This window comes from Nipponia nippon, unplaced genomic scaffold, assembly GCF_047370975.1.
Source record: "Nipponia nippon isolate SJK-2023a ecotype South Korea unplaced genomic scaffold, ASM4737097v1 scaffold_5, whole genome shotgun sequence".
In the NCBI taxonomy this organism is placed as follows: Eukaryota; Metazoa; Chordata; class Aves; order Pelecaniformes; family Threskiornithidae; genus Nipponia; species Nipponia nippon.
Window position 1 is genome coordinate 71553803 of NW_028262369.1, and position 17519 is coordinate 71571321.

Here is a 17519-nt window from a genome sequence, read left to right on the forward strand (position 1 = left end):
CTGACGCTTAACCTTTTTCAACTTGTAGCTCCTAATCACTTTCTAGTAAATGAGTGGAGTTTTGTTTAACAGGTTTAAGTGTGGTGGCAGTAGAATTCTTTTTCCCCTAATAATTTCCTTTCACAATTTCCAAAGATCTGTGACTACTGATTGAAAACTATTGTGCTAGTGGATTTGGCTTATTGGATGCTAGCTGAACCACAGGTTTTGTGGCTACATCTGGCCACTTACTTATTAAGCAGTAATAATATCTATTTTATTCTGACTGACTTTGACCTTTTTGATATTTTCCTTAGACAATCTGCTTCATCTTGATTCATCATCATTCCAGGATAGTGGTGTCCTTGGGGCTCTCTCTTAACATTGATATGGTACAGAAGATTTAAAATCAGGTATTGTTTTGGGTCCCTCTTTCCTGCGAAAAGGAAACACACAATCTAGAATTGAATGCATTTTTTTTTCCTTATGTGATCTGTCTTAATATTTTGGTTCTTTCAGCTGATGTTCACAAGGAATAGAGTCACGTGATGTATGAAGGCAAACACATACACTTCTCTGAGGTTGACAATAAGCCCTTGTGCTCATATAGCCCCAAACTGTGCAAGCAGAGGCGACTTAACGGCTACGCCTTCTGTATCAGACACGTTCTGGAGGACAAGACTGCCCCCTTCAAGCAATGTGAATATGTGGCCAAGTATAACAGCCAACGCTGCACCAACCCCATCCCCAAATCTGAGGACCGTAGGTGAGTTTTGGTTACCTGTCTGCAACATGGGAAGTGGCTGGGACATAGGCGTGAGTTTTCTTTTAAGATGCTGCCTGATTTCAGGATGAGGGAGGAACTTGCCTGAGTGGATTGAATTCCAGGATGTTCGTTTGAGGGTTTTGTTTTAAGACCAGTAAACTTTATTTTGTTTTCTGTGGGAGTCAAGTACTCAGAAAGTGGGCAGTAACTTACTCCCAAGGAAGTTTTCGGGAGAGTTCATTGCTTTTCTCAAATTCACTATAAACTGTGCATCAAACCTGCTACACAATACCTGCTGTTCTAATTAATTTGCTTTGTCACTCACGGTCCATGCTCTTAAAAAGGCATGCTTGTTTGGCCAGCTGTGCCAAAAGCATACTTCCATCTACTTTTTCAGGACAAACAGTTGAAAATGCATACCTTCTGGGCTTAGGGAGCAGTGACACATAGGGACGAATTCAGAATTACAATTCAGTGTTTGTGATTTGGTACTGATCTGTAGTGTTGTATTACTGGGATAAAATAAGTATTACTTGATAACAGATGAGCCAGCTGGGAAAGTGCTGTCCAGTCCCTTTCTTCTTTGTTTCCCCCTTTCCACTCCCCCTCCCTGCCCAAATGAAGATGCCCAAGGTGCCCAGGTATTAAATGCCTTCCAAGAGATAGTGCTTGAAGTTGTTGGAGAGCTGGGAATTCAAAACAGATTTCCTGAATTGCAGCCCGTACTGTAACCACAAGGACGTTCTTCCTTGCTCTTCAAGACTTCCTGAACACCAGTCTCATTAGTGTTGCTTGGGCTGAAATAGCAGAATTTGTCTGATCTTGGCTGCCAGGTATATATGACTTTAATTTTTCAGAGTCATTATTGCAGGTTTTGCCAGTAACACAGTATTTAATTAATGTGTGTGTTAACTGTCCGAGGCTTGTTCTGTTAGAAATGATTTTTTTAACCTAAAATATAAACAAAATATGCCAAAAAAGAATCAAACCACTGTTCACTGACCTTTCACATTATTAGCTGCCATTCACTAACCTTTTGCATTATTAGCAGTGTTCCCACTGTGCCCTACAGATAACTTCCTTCTCAGCTCACAGCTCCCTCTCTTGTCTGAAACAACAGTTGGACTGTGCTCTAAATTAACTTGCACTTCACCTGCCATTTCAGTTGAGGAGACTGATGAAGTGAGAAAAAAAACCTGAATGTTTGTCAAAAGCTGTAGGGCAAATGCTCAAATGGCACAAGATGAATAACTTTAAGCTGTAATTTGACAGTCAGTGACTATTTCTTTGCTACTGTACAATTGAGGCTCTTTGGAAATAAGCTCATAGAAATGATCATGGAAATGATTAGCCCAAATGGTATGCTGTAATTTCAGATGCAAGAGCTGACTGAGCCAGAGTTGCTGTTTACCAGGGGTCATACTTAAATACAATAGAAATAGTAGTACTTAATGACACTTTTTTAGGTCTCATATGTTCCCATGGAATTTGAGATTTTTCTTTACACCTTGAATTGAGTTCACACTTTGTTCTTTTTGATTTTTCTCAAGTTAAAGTGAAGTGTGGTCATGACATCTGGTGTATGTTATATTAGAATAATTCAATTGCATGTCGAGTGTCACATTACAGTACTTGAAGAGGACAGCAGGTGTCTGAAGGAGAAAATAAACTTTTAATTTTAAATGAGAGGATGTGATAGTTTGAAAGAATATTTTAAAAGACTGCTTCTCAGGGCAGAGTTTAATTTTAACAATAAAATTTAATGAATGCTAGTGATAAGACTGTGCCTGCTCGAAACTTTTTTTTTTTTTTTTTTGGCAGGCAAACCTGTATCTGTTTCTTAGGAGACTTTTTTCACACTCCGTTCGATATAAAGATGTTTGCTATGTCTGAGTTCTTCAGTCATAGCTTTTAATTTTCTGCGTACAAAATTACTGTCAGATGGTCATTTTGTCACAGTTTTAGACATGTAACTGTACATGATCAGAAGCAGGCTGTATGATGCTCTGACAGCTATCTCCTTATATACTTTTAAAGGTTATAAAAAAATAAAATGCCTTAACAGAATGTGCACATTATATGCCAAAAGCTTCATAGTCTGTCCACAGATAATTAAAAAAAATTATCACTTGACCCCAGACAAATGAGATGCTACCAGCCACAAAGATGTTTAATATGCTGCTATATTATTAGATCTCTTATTAACCATTAACATTCTACAAATTAAATCTATTAATAGTGCGTGACTTCATTGCCTTATTAGAAGTCTATTTTCTCTATTCACGATCTTGTTTTTTTAAAGAATGTATACGGGATGATACAGACATGGGTTCTGTATCTGTATTTCTTCTGAATACTCGTCTCCTAATTCTTTCTTATCCAAATACACACATAGATAATGAGGTTCCACTTAATTTTTAAGTATAGGGTTATCACAATTTAGCTGGGTTAAACACCATTTTATCTCTAATTCTCCTCTTTCAAGAGAATCTTTAAATATTTTGTTAATATGCAAGATGCTCTCTGGTTTATTTGGATCTTCCTTTAAATAAGTGACAGAACTTGATACAAGTCTGGGATGTACTGGGAAGCAGAACGCAGTTGTAGGTGGAAAACCTTGCTGTCTGGATTCTTGCCCTCCCAGTTATGTGGGAAACTGTCCAGCTGAAGCCTTCAGAGCCTGTCACCTTTTGTGTGCTTTATGTTACAATAGTTTTAATGGATATCAACCCACCGCTTTTACCGTATGTGCTGACTGCATTCGACCTCACCTGCACAGAGTAAGTGCCTTTGGCACTGAGTAAGGAAGGGGGAAGAAACTATATTAGATACTCAGTGTGATACTGTCAGCTGAGAATAACTCACAGGCAGGTTATAGAAGTGACAAATTGTGCCACTAAGACCAGTACATCAGAACTGGCTCTTGTAGGGCCAGCTTGACCCTAATGGGTTTCATGCTCAGAGACATGTGAAAGGGACTGTGCTACTTGCACACGCTATTCCAGTCTTCCCAGTAATCTGTCTTCCATGAAGCAGGAACTACTAACACCTTCCCTGGCATTACTTCTGATCCAAAGAGTTTGTTGCCTTAGCTCAGCTTGTTATAGACTGGTTCCAGCAGAGTCAGTTAATGCCTGCACCAGGCTCTGCAGCACTGTGTAAAGTCAGAACCAGTTTGGGCCAGGGCCAACTAAAATGCCATCCTGGAACTTGAAGGACGGGGAAGTGGGTGTGCATGCCCGCCTGGCTCCGCATGGGACCAGCTAGAGCCTGGCAAGGCCAGGGTTGAGTTGGTGCTAATAAATTAAGCCTAGCCAAAACTACCTGCATGTAATGCTCTTCCCAGCTTCTTCTTGCTCCTTTTAGTCCATCGGGCAAGGTGTATTAGCCTTGGTTATGCTGTAAGACAGAGAGTTGACAGACGGAGCCTAAACCACAGAGCCAAGTCAATGTGTACTGGAGTCCGCAAGTGCGTGTGATCTATATTTTCATTATGTTGTAGCCTGATATCTATGGGTTTGTGTCTAGAGGTGATGCCTGTGTAAGATATTGTTGGCTTTCAGTGGTGCAGTATGGTCAGTTGTAAGAGCCAAAGCTTTGTTCTCTGCCATGTAAAAATGATCGTGTTAGAGTTAAAGGAACAAGCAAAACCCTTAATAGCCTAAAACTCAGAGAATGTTAGTCAGCTAATTACCTTTTCATATGTTTATTCACATTTTCTGGTTTTTTGCTTTCGCTTTGGTTTTAACAATGAAAACAGACTAGCCAATTTTACCTCCTCACTCCTGCACAAGGTGGCAATATTTAAGTTCTGAACAGTAGAAAGGAAGCATTCACATTGAGCAAAACTCTTTTTATTGGAATAAGAGGGGAAAAAATTCCATTGTGTTTGTCTTTTCTGTTTAATGTTTTTTCTTCTGTCATACTAAAAGTGCTGTTCTAACTGATCTCATCAGTCTTGTTCAAACAAAATATTTTAAAAGTGCTTAATTTTACTTATGGGAATAGTGCTGTTGACTTTAAGGGAAGCTTTATTGAGCCCTCATTATATAATTTTATTTTTAGAAGTGCATCTCTCAGTATGCAGAATTTACAGTATTCCAGTATATTCTAATAGGGACTCCACATGTTGCTGGCTTTCTGCTTGCCTCATTTAGATTTATTTATTACTTAGAACTTAATGTAATAAAGAAATTACTTAGACAATAATAAGTAGCAGTACTTTTCAGCCTTTTCTGATTTGTGAATCCTTATGGGTGTAGATCCCTTGAGAAACTACATGTATGGAGATCATTAAGGAGCATTTATTAATTTGCTTTTTATTTTTTACCTTTTATGGACCCTTTAGAAGCAGTTCACACATTGCTTCTTTAGGGGTGGAACAGCAAGTTTTAAGTCACTAAACTGAAGCGTTAAACCTTTTCGGGGGTTTTGGTTGGGTTTTTCTGTTATTTTTTCTCCATGAAGACCAGGAATAATTTCATTTTAACCTATTTGTTCAACAAAACTACTTTTGTCAGATTCATACTGATCAGATTTTATACCTTCATGGTACATTTCCTTATCTTGCCCATATCCATATATTCATATTCATCCATATCCATATTCATGGATATTCATATTCATGGATATGTCCTTAGCTTGTTCAGTAGTACCTTGATGTAGACATGACTTTTTCCTCATATCTTTGTTTTCATCTATAAGCTGCAGATTATAGATGGGGTCCTGCAAGGGCAGAAGTCTGATTGCTGGTGGCATTCTACAGAGGCAGGAGGGCCTGCCTGCCCATGTGAAACAGGAAAAGGATCAGGTCATGGATCCTACATTTCTACCACCTGCTTGATCAGACAAAAATTAACTGTTTACTTCTTAGTATGTTATCTGTGCCCATAAATTGTAAATCTTCTCCTTTTAATTTTCATGACAAACTTTCAAAGACTTTTTTTCCTTTTTTTTTTTTTTTTAATAACCTGACTTTAAAAGCTTTTTTATATTAGAAGAGCTTAAAGTCTATGTTTGTGGATTGTATGTGTACATATTCCTGGCATTGTGTAAACATTTTCTAGCAGCAGAGAATTTCTTTTAAACTAGATTTTTGTTTGAAGAACATGCAGCTAATCCTCTGGCTACAAAATTCATCATGTTAAACTACTAAAGCAGAACTTGAATATTTATGCTACTTGTTCAATAAGTGCAAATAGTGACCCTTCTCAGCAGGTATCTCTAGTGAGATTGTCCATATAAGAAACTGCTTCCTACTACAGTGGAATTCATAACAATAATGTGTGCGTTGATGAAAATGTTAACTACTTCCAGTGAAAGAACAGCCAAATGAAAGGAAGTAGTTTTCAGTGTATTTTTTTCTTGGGAGCTTTTGAAATGATCAGAGTTAATAGCTTGAGTTCTTACTGTTTTACGTGTCAGACAGTCTGTTTTGTTTGCTTTGTTTTGTTAGTATTTACCCTATTAGAAAGTAAATATTTTGAATGGTTGTGTGTGAATCTCCTATGAATAATGACTGAAGACTTTTATATCTTAAGATTACAAATTGTCACTTGTATAAGTTTTTGTTTTCTGTTACAGTTTGGGAACACCGCAGTTACCTGTTGTATTAGAAGCAGTTGTGTACACTTCTTATAAAACCTCTTGTGTTTCAATCTAAATTCGCTTGAGATGGGTGTGTGTGGATTTCCCTTTAGTGATATCTGTTTTCTTCAGGTTTTACTTACAAGAGTTGAGTTAATACCTGACTGCTTTTACTTTTCAAAGGTACTGCAACAGCCATCTGCAGGTACTTGGCTTTATACCGAAAAAGGAGAGGAAGAAAAAGAATGATCCCATAGAGGAGGTAAAGGTCAGGCATCAGATGGATGCTATGGCCTTCAGTCTGACAGTGCCCACCCTGGCCTTGAAGATGCCCAATGGACTGGATGGGATGTCCCTCTCCCCTCCAGGGGCTAGGCTTCCTCTCCACTACCTGGAGGCAGAATTAGAAGACCCCTTTGCTTTCAACGAGGAGGATGATGACCTAAAGAAAGGGGCAACAGTGAGGAAAAAGTTGCAGAGCAAGTTGGCTCAAAACCGGCAGCGCCAGAGAGAGACAGAGATTTTAAAAGTTCGCCAAGAGCACTTTAGCCCCCTTCCTGCACCTTTGCAGCAGCAGCCTCTGCAGCAGCAGCACTCTCATCTGCCACCTTCATCAGCTTCGTTAAAGCCGACAGGGCTACCGCAGGGCGTAGTCTGCAAGTCACCTCAACCTCCGAACACCAGCCTACCAATGCAGGGAGTGGCACCCACCACACACACTATAGCACAAGCCCGGCAGTTGTCTAACAAGAGACCTCTGCCTCTCCTGCCACCCGCTAGGGCTCCTGTCACGGACCCTCCAAGGACTGATCGGGTCCTCATGAAAGCCACAGCCTTTTCTCCGCACTCGTCCTGCATGAGCCGGCTACAGAGACTGGTGAAACTGTGCACTCGAAAACAGCAGCTGGACACTGATCTGTTTCCACATTTAGGTGGGTAGATAATAGGTGCACTGCCTGCTTATTTTTTTAACCTGAAACCAAAAGACAAAAGGGCAATGTCTTCTTAGCCTTGTCCTGCATTTGTGTGTGGTCCTTATAAAATAACCCTGAACTAAGTAATTTCTTGATGTTTTCTTTAGCCCTGTTCTCTGTGAAGGGAATGCCTGGACCCATTGTGTATGGTTTATGGCATTTTGGTTGTTTTTTTCTTCTTAATGTCCTGTTAACCATTTGAGAAATCAAACTGAGGTATAGAAAGCATTGCTTGGATGATACAGACGTTGTACAGAAGATTTGCAACTTGAGTAGTAAAGGTGGCACAGCTGTACTTGCATGAGTAGACAAGGTTAGACTGAATGTTAAGTATGTGACAAGTGACTTGCACATTATAAAATGAGTGCAAGTAGAAGTTTGGAGATTTGGCCCATCGTTCTGTGCAGATCCAAATTTCCAGTTGACTTGACTGGGAAAGTTGAAACATAAGAGAATTTTTCTTGACTAGGCCTATTCTGGGCTCATACAGAATGTGGATGAACAAAAGCAAAAGATTACTGCAGGAGGGCAGCACCGTTACGGAATGTAATTGGAGGGATGGAGTCTTGTCCACATACCAGCGCAGGAATAGTCTCCTCCTTACTTATTATCTAGAAACCATAATAATCAATTGCTGCTTGTGAAAATGTGAGTAAATATAACCAACTTGCTGCTATGGCAGTAGCGGTCTATAAAGCTTTAAACAGGCAACTGACTTTGTGGCTTATTTGTCTGATTATGAATACAGATCTAGGTACACTTAGCTGACCTTGTTATCTCCCTCACCTTCCAAAGTTACCTTACTTTTCTGCATAGTTTTAGATTGTACTTTTCTAATAAGTAAAATACTGACAGGGAAAAGGGAAACAGGAGTCAGTGTGTGATACTAGAGCAGGAATGCCATTTATGATGTTGAAAAAAAAAAAAAGACTTCAAATCTGGATGTTCTTCATATAACATCTTATTTAATTGCAAACATCTGTAATTTTTGCTATTTCAATTAACCTTTTTTTAATTTGCTGTTAAGATCTGCCCTTTGGCACTCATGGGATAGCTTGACTATTTGTTCAGAAGATAATTAGCATCCCATAGCATGTCTCCAAAGGACATTGTTCTTCAGAAAACTGCTTTGATGGTCCTACATATAATGCACATCTTTTGAGGAATGGCAACTCCAGAAGCACGTCTGACTGTCACAGACCCCAGTAGCTTAGAAAGTGACCTGCATTTGGAAAGACTGTAGAAAGATCACTTTCTGTGTTTAATGTTTTACATTCTCAAGTGGTGAAGAGAATATGTTTTCCTAAAAAAGAGGCATAGTAAAAAAACTGATTAGACCTATAAATGTACAGTTATGCAGATGCGTAACTGTATGTGTATGCAATTAGAATATTTTATATTTGGCAAAGTAACAGAATTCACATATTAATTATGTGAGACTGGAAAAATATATCTGTTATTTATTCATAATATGCTTTAATATTAAAGACTAGTTATGCCGGTTCAGAGAATTTCAGGATTTCTTTTTTATGATAGAGTAGCACCAGAGATCACTGCACAGAATCTTTAAAAAGATGCAGCCAGTTTTACGTGTACCTACATCAGAGCCATGTAATTGAATATTAATATAACTGCAGTCTTCAGTGTGAGTATAGCTGAATCTGGATTAGATTTTATTCCTTCATTTCTGCAGTCCCCATTAGAAGCAAAACAACACAACCACTGATTTTATTTTTAAACTTTGGGTAAATAATTTGTTACATTGTATCAGTTGTAGACCTCTTTATCCAATGATTAAGTTGTTTATTCATTCCTTTATGGAAGGGGGTGAGAGTAAAAAAAACATTTAACTTGAAAGTATAATTCTGGCATTTTATCAAATGTCTTAAGATCTCTTAGTTTAGTTCAAATGCATATTGTAAAAATAGGGACGAAGAACAGAGTTTTCAGGATGCTGAAGTTCCTGAAAAATAACATTTCTGATATTTCTGGTTCATGTTAAAGTGTTGCTTCTAAATGATGAAGGCACTTCTGACAATTGTATTCCAAGTGTGTGTGTATCTTCGACTTTGAAAGTAGGTGACCAAGTACTGATGCATTTCGCAAATTCAAAACATCTGACTTCAGAATAGTCTCAGATATAGTTGTTTAGTTTATTTTTAGCAAAAATAAAGTGCTCCTTAACTCTATCCCGACTGCTGCTTCATTTTCAAGGAGCACACAAGAAAGTGAAAAAATAATAATGCTGGCTTGTAAATGCAGCTACGGGATTTTATCCCACCTGCTGCAAGGAATTGGCAAGAATTCCACTGGAAGTGGGAGAGAGAAAGAAAAACTGCAAAAGATGAAGCTCCAGATACAATGTTCCACCTGAGAACTTACTGGACTCTGTTTCTGGCTGTCCTGTTCAACAGTTGTGTTTAGCTTGACTAACTGAGGCTGCTGGTGCATACAATAAGTTGATCCTACTGCATCATCATTAAGCAAAAGCATGCTGCTTAGTAGAAGTGCAGGAGTATTTGCATCTCTCTCTTTAGCTCTCTTTTCATGCTAATGTATGCATTTGGCAGGCAATTACAGAGACTGAGCAGAGGAGCATCCTGTGTAGCTGTGTATCTGTCTCTGTCCATGCTGCTCTGTCTTATGGTTTTCCTATTCTCCCTGTGTTTTGGCACAGAGCAGGGGTCAGAATATAAACAGAAATTAAAGCGGCCTATTTAGATCATATAGTATTAAAAATTGCCAGGCAGTCAGTTCTTCTGAAGGAACTTCTCTCTTACCTTGTCTCTAAAGATTCCACGTGCTTGGTATGAAAGCTTGTGATATTTTTCCGTGGGTAAGAAAGCTGGTGATTTTTCTTCCACTGCTTATGGATAAAGAAGCCAATAAGGATTTTAAAAGAAAAACTCAAATTTGACAGAATTCAGTGCACGCTATTTGCACACTGTAATGGAGCTGTTACTGTAAGTTTTCCTGTGTAATTGAGAATATTATATGATTTAATCAAACGTCATTATGCTTGCGACTATACTACACATTCATCTTTTGCGCCATAGGTTGCTCAGAGACTTATATGAGGTGATACACTTTTCATCCAGCTTTCATATTTTCAATTCCCTTAGGGCTGGATTGGTCTGAAGACAGTGGAGAAGAGTTAGAGGATTCAGAGCAAACCTCCCCTTACCAGGTTGCATGGTCTATCCGAGAAACCCTCGGCTATGAGAGACATGAGTGAGTATGATTCTTTAGTATTCATGCTGGCCTTGATGGAATAAATCATGTAAATGTGAGCATCTCTTCAAGTGGAGTCAGTGGAACCTCAGCACTTGTTCGAGTGCTTTGCTGAAACAAAGGACTGTTTGAACTCATTTGTTTGTAAGAGCTATGAAACAGCTTGTCACCTTCTGTCCCAGTTTCCACCTAACTTAGAGACCTTTGTGCAGTCTGCTATCAGAAGGATGCATCAGGAAAGAATTTAAGCTTATTTGCCTAAATTTAATTGAGTTTAGTGGGATTTATTCACGGACTTGTGTGCCTTGCTGAGCAGAGGTATTAGAATTAGAACCAAATGAAAGGAGTTGCTATTGGTTTCTTGTCTTTCCTACTATTTGTGAATAACTTTGTTAGTAAATTTGCTACATTTTACTCATTCATCCTTATGGTAATTGTGCAGGATGTTGTTTTAATATGTTTTTTTTAAAGGGCATGGCATTTCTTTTCATAATTAAATGTTGAATAAATCTCTGTCAAATAGTTGGGAGCATTGAAGGGAAGTGATGTGATTGAAGGGATAAGCAGAGCAGATATTAGCTGCTGGTGCAGAAAGGCTTGTGGCGTTCTCCGTGTACTGCTGAGTCATGAATCTGAACTTAGAGCAGGTTATGATAATATATGTCAATTAATGTAAATTTTAAGGTGCAAAGTTAAAGCAAAGCATCCCAAGCATAGTATTGTAATGAAACTGAAGCATGTTGATAACAAAAGAAAATTGGGGTCTCAGTAAAGTTTGACTGTAGTTTCTGTAACGTGATTCTCTTTCACTGTGCAACTGGACTTTTTGATGCTACAACTCCCTCCCATTTGTTTAATTTTTAAGTATTGCAGTTAGAGTAATGTCGTTAATGAAACATTATTTTGTTGTTACATGGAAATTCTGAAACTTACCAGAACTTCTTACCATCTCTAAAGATTGTCCACAAGGTCAACAACAAAGCTGTATCTCTGTCATCAGGACAGACACCAGGATACTAAATACTGAGAGCCTTCAGTGAATCAAAGCTTAATAGCTGTGTGTAGACATTCCTTTTAAAAAAGAAAGGGGGTTTTCTGTTATGAATGGCCATTGGTTTTTAGGGCGTCAGCAGTCAGAGTGAGCTTTCACAAACATTAGTTTTAACTTAAAAGGCAACTTTAAACTGTTTTGGGAAAACATGAACACGTTTTCAGACTTTTAAATCATACATAATTTTCAAAGCAGATATATGTATTAAATAACTTCCCTTATGCTCTTCTCTCCTTGACATTTGATCTGGTTTCTCCATAGATCCCTGTTTTTTTGTCAACTTGTAAAGGTCATCTCTGTGTGTTTTGTCTTCTATTTGTCTTAACTTCCTTTGGATTCTTCCTACTCTTTTCACATACCCAGAAAAAATAATACCTTGTCTTGACATTTTCTGTTCCATTCTAGCATTTTATGCACTTCAATTAAACACTGTCTTAACTAAATCATGATGGATAAATTTTTATATGGTACTGGCTGCTTTTGTACTTCCATCAGTCTGCCCAGTGTTAGCTCTTCACCAACTTCCTAATTTTGTTTATGGATAAACATTGATACATTCACTTGATGTCAGCCTTCTAAAACTTTAATTTCTATTCTGCAAGCTTCTGTAGAGGTTTTTATTACCTGAAATGTTTCACATTGACACTTTTGCAATGTGGTCTGTCTGCTGCTGAAGATGAATTAGTTCAGGCTATTTCTTGGGTGATTTAATTTGTCAAAATGACTCTGTCTTGCTAATCTGGCAGTGCAGACTGGGGCCAATGACTTGTTACGACTCTGAATTTTGGAGGCTAATTTTACCAGAAAACCAATGGAGATTGTTTCCCAAAACCTTTAGATTCTGAAATCACATATGTAAACCTGTGGGAATTTACTTACTGTTTTTCATAGTAAAATTAAAGCTATTTTTTCTCTATTCATTTGTGTCTGAGCTTGCAGTCCCTGTGTGAAAAGGGTAATTCTCCACCAGCTAGCTGGATTCTGTCCTTTTCCATTTGACTCTGGAAGACAGCGGGAGGGATGCTTCTCAGAACAGATTAGTAAAAGAAAGCGAACAGTTAATTTCTGCGTACTGGACAGCTTGTTCTCAGCATTTCTGGTTCTGTGATTGTGGGCAGAATCCTCTAACTTTCTGTTGAACTTCTTGTGTGATACTCTAGCTGCTCAGTGATACTCTAGCTGCTCAAAAATTCACCAGATTGGTTTGAAATTAATGTCTTAACAGTAATACATTTTTGAGTTCATTTGCCTTCTGGCCTTTTAATCTGTAAAATTCATATTGTTGCAGTCATCTGTGGAAACTCAGGCCGAACGTTTGCTTTTATTATTCTGTCCTTTAATTTTGAAAAATCGTGTCCCTGCGGTCGCAGGATTCCAGGATGCAGCGCTGCGAGGCAGGGACAAACGTCTGAGTTCGAGTAGCAGCAGAGGAGTTGGCAGCAGGCGCAGCGCTGGCGGGGAAGGCTGCTGGGGTGGGAGGAATTCCTCGCCGGAGCAGCAGTTCGGAGGGAAAGCAGGGGCTGTTCCCTGCCAGGGATTAGTGGAGCTTCCCCCCAGATGATTCTGTTACTGGGTGTTGTAGCTTAGAAAGTATTGGAAACAAAGTAGTTTTTCGCTTCCTATGCTGAAATATAGATAAAGTGAGTGTTTCAAGTAGCGAGTTTGAAAAGGGGGCCTGGAGATTGGAGTCCCTCCTCATACGAGCTTACTCAAAGGAGCAAATACCCACACTGTATTGTCAAAGTTGGATTTAATAACTCCCAATAGCTAGAAGAACTAAGAGAAAGAAGAGAAGGTTCTTCAAATCCCTCCTTACAGGGGGTTTTGAAGTACAGCTGCTGGCGTGTCTCTGAGTAGAGAGCATGTTCTCCTGGTTCCCTGATGGTGCCCGACTGCTCGCGCTACCCTTTTGCTCTTCCTTTCTGCTGCTCCGTGCTGCCTTTGTTTTCTTCATGAACACTCGGCAATAATTCCCCTGATGTTTACACATGGCAATATTAAAGGGAAGGGCTGGGAAGAAGCATTTTGGATTATCAAATGGTTTGCGTGCACTTTCAGAAATGTTTTAAAAAATGAAATGCCACACATTAAGTTGAACTTCAGAAGTTATATATGCAGCTTAAGAGAATAAACTAAATAGAAGTTAGTAAACTTGTTTATGAAAGGACAACAATAAAAGTACCTTTCGGTTTCAGTACTTGCCTAGCGAAAAATAAAAGGAGGTGTTATTGTGATATTTTTAGGTTTCTTTGAACATATAAATATGTTTTGGCTAATCTTACTGGCCTGGAAAGAAAATTCTGAATACGCTTGTAGAAACTGCCTCAAAATAAGCCCTTGTCCACTGCAGGCATGATTTCTTTCTGTCTTGTATATATGTCTTCATCTACTTTTTTAAAATGATCTCATAAACCACGGTTCAAAATATTTTAACGTGATTACTTTTTTCTCTATATTTCAATGGGAGGGAAGTAAAAAGTCTCAAATATGGAGACATTTTCATTAAAAAACACTCTTTTCACCCAAAAGAAACACTTTTTTTCCCCTAAGGAATATTCCTGTCTTTTCTTAAAGCTAATTTGTAACCATATTTAAAATTAAGTCAGTACGTCTGCAACTTTGTTTAAAAATCTTGGCCCAGGGCAGTAATGAAAAATCTAAGACCTTAGACCTACCTATATCTAACTGATCCCATCCATATATTCCTGTTTTCTATTAATACATTGGAAAAAGGAAAATCTGTATTAAATAGCACACAATTAATTTTTTCTAAACAGGTTGGTTTTCCTAGTAGGCATTCTTTCCTAAGAGATTTTAAAAGTGTATTTTCTTTTCATCTTCAATGTGAAAAGATTTTAAACATTACAGATGTTAAATATTTTTAACAGGTTGTATTTGCTGCTAAGCATTTAATTGCAGGGTTAATTACGTGTAATTTACGCTTGTAGAAAATAATCTGTAATCTGTTTTAACAAACGAAATAAACAGTATAGTTGACTTTACATAAAACTTTATAAAAATGTGCATTTGTGTCAAGGCAGTGTTTGGTCCTGCGGAGTTTTTGTGGGCAGCCGTAGTGGAGACGGATGCCACTTTAGTGTCTTAAATTTAGCCTGTGTGTGAATGGAATAAGATTTTCCAGAAAGGAAAGTAGGTCTTAGTCATATTGCCTTTCAGGGACATCTATTCTGCCTGCATTTCTGGATCTTACTTTATTTAGTAAATATCATGGCCAGTATTTTGCATCTCTTCTATCATCAGCTAGTTGTGGTCCACTTTGCTGTGTGCAGGTTCGTATGTCAGCTCATTCAGTCTCGCTGGCCAAGCTCTGCAGTCTGAACCTTGGGAGCTTTTGATTTGCTTCATTTGTTTGGACTTGTTTTCTTCACCCTGCCTTTCCTTTGTTTTACAGATAGGAAAGTTAGCAAAAAGCTTCTCTGTTCTATAAAGAAAAACTTAAAGGAAAAACTGAACAAAGTCTGCTTTGCTTAGATTTAGTGCACGCTCTTTGTCACTCCGTGAACAAAAAAATTAATTCTGCAAACTAGTGCTTGTTGTGGAGGGCTTCTGGGTAGCTTCATGGACCTTGTTGTTTTAACAAGTCCCAGTGATGATTTTACTGTGTTTCATGATTTTTACTTCATTTAACTGGATGTGTTGACATGGTTTGATGGTCTTGTTGATATGTGCCTGGACATTCAGAAAGCCAAGATAAATCGGAAAAAACTTTCTTAAGCAGACAAATAATTGGATCAGTCCTTCATCTGGTCATTGTTTAGCCCTGGTCTGATTTCTCCCTCACTACCTTTGGAGTTAAATGTGAATTTCTTCTCCATGGGTGTACTGTAACTCAACTTTAACTCTGCAGCAAGGGGAAAACAGTATCAACTGCTAGCTGTGTGAGTGTGTATTTTGGTTTAGGAAGGAAAACACCACCTGGCAGAGTAAAAGGAACTGGAAAAGGTCAGCAGTTTTGGTACTTGTTAGAATTTGACCATCTTCTCCAGCATGACCTTTCTTCAATAAATTTCCACTACGTAGTTCCCCACCCTTGTCCTCTCCATTAATTGCACTTTGATTTAAGAGTTTAGCTCATTTGCTGAGACATTTACAGTAAATAAAGGTTAACAGTATAGATTTTTTTTTTTTTTTGAACAGCAGGCTTCAGACATTTAAATGTGTCAGACTTGATGATAAATTGATGTAATCTCTAATAATAACATACTAAGAAGGGTAGGTACCTTTAGAATTCAAAAGGGATCCTGCTCTTACCATTTCTCAAGCATCCCTGCCTGATTTCAGCCTTGGATGTTTGTGGGGCTAGAAGATGGATGCCGACTTAACAATTCTATTAAAATGACAAGTTAGCTTCCTTGGAAAAAATACTTAAAGCCCATTTGTTTTTATTTTCCCTCCAGGTCCGATGATGACAATGCAGATGACAGGAGTTCCAGGGTGACCAGACTTTGCACTTACTTTCAGCAGAAATACAAGCACCTCTGCCGCCTGGAGCGGGCAGAATCTCGTCAGAAGAAATGCCGGCATACGCTCCGGAAAGCCTTGCTGCAGGCGGCCAGCAGAGAGCCGGAGCGTGCTGGGCAACTGATACAAGAACTCCGAAGAGCTACGTGTGCTCGTACCAGGTTAGACTTTCCGCTGTGACTGCAGTAACCCGGGGTCTGGACAGGGTGGAGATGGGCAGAGTATCCAGCAGCTGAAATGCTGAACTCTGAAACTGGTAGGCATGCACAAGGCAGAAAAACCATGGCACATAAATGCCTGTCAGTGGAGTAAAAGAAACATGGCATACGGTGTTTTCCTTGAAGGCAGGCATTCTCCAGCTTTGTGTTTTAAAATGTGGATTGTTTTTTCAGCAGTATCTGGGCCCGATTTCTTAAATGTCACGAAAGAAGTTAGTGGCCTGCTAAAATTTATTCTTATTAATTGATCTATGTATTTTGGCTTCTGTCAAATATCTGGTACTTTACTAAGCCCAGTTCTTTAGAAGGTGTGCAGTCTGGTCTGCAGTTCACTGCTTCAATTCAGATTTCGTTTTTGAGACAGCTTTTTTGAAAAGTCTGTACCTCCTCTTAATTCTCTTCCTGGCAAATCAAACTTAAGCTCACGTTTTTTGTTAGATTTAACTTAATCTAAATTAAACTTGGCAACAAAATAAATATCTTCTAACAACTCTGAAGGTTACCTTCTGTGGGAATTCTTTCTAGATAATGTCAACATCCCTCCAGCTCTTGGCATACTGAGGGTTGGTTGATTCATATTTGTGCAGAAACAGAATAAGTCTGAACCCTGGTGTTACGTCTGGGGTACCAGCAGCATCCTTTTGCTGTTGTGGTTTTGCTTAATGGGATGTGTGACAGTGGGGGGTAGGGAGGCTAACGTGAGAGGCAGGCTGGAGCAGTGTACTGAGAGTGTATTCTGGTTGTGGGATGCTTTTGTTCCTGGACAGTGGGCTGTGGTTCATGACAGTTGGAGGGCTTGTTGTTGGGGAGGTGGAATGATGCTGAAGAGCTGCTCACAGGTGTAATGTAGAGGTACCTTACTAGTTTACAAAATTGTGTAAATGTCTCCAAATGTAAACTACAGCAAAACCTTGCCAGAACTGGCAAGCTCTTGCTGGTCTTTTTCCATTATTTTTGCCTTTTATTATGCAAAAAAGATTACGTTGTTTTGGGTAGACTGGCAAAGCCAGGTATGCCTGTCATCACTGCTCTGGTTAATTTAAGTAACCACAGACTCTTTTCAGTTACGAAATTTTTCACAGGAGTAATATTGCTAACTAAAACTTTGCTCAGTCAAAGTGCAGTTGATGACAGAAATGGCTGAAGGAAAACAGTCAGGCTACAAACAGCTTTTTGTCAACCTAGAAAACGTGTACAGAGGTGAAATTCAGCCCTGGAATCGCCAGCTTTAT

General features: G+C 38.8%; 1 protein-coding gene across 6 annotated transcripts in view; it reads left to right on the plus strand.

The window, feature by feature from the left end:
- Positions 1-17519, plus strand: part of INO80D (INO80 complex subunit D) — a 56216-nt gene that overhangs the window by 9387 nt on the left and 29310 nt on the right. For 4 of the 6 annotated variants that reach the window (XM_087732256.1, XM_009462301.2, XM_087732255.1 and 1 more), the window contains exons 3-7: positions 297-392; positions 499-745; positions 6515-7263; positions 10428-10536; positions 16006-16230. In XM_087732256.1, the coding sequence (XP_087588382.1) occupies positions 528-745; positions 6515-7263; positions 10428-10536; positions 16006-16230 (1301 nt within the window). In that variant the 5' untranslated portion in view covers positions 297-392; positions 499-527. The remainder of the gene's footprint in view (positions 1-296; positions 393-498; positions 746-6514; positions 7264-10427; positions 10537-16005; positions 16231-17519) is intronic. The other 2 variants (XM_087732260.1, XM_087732259.1) reach the window with 1 other exon arrangement.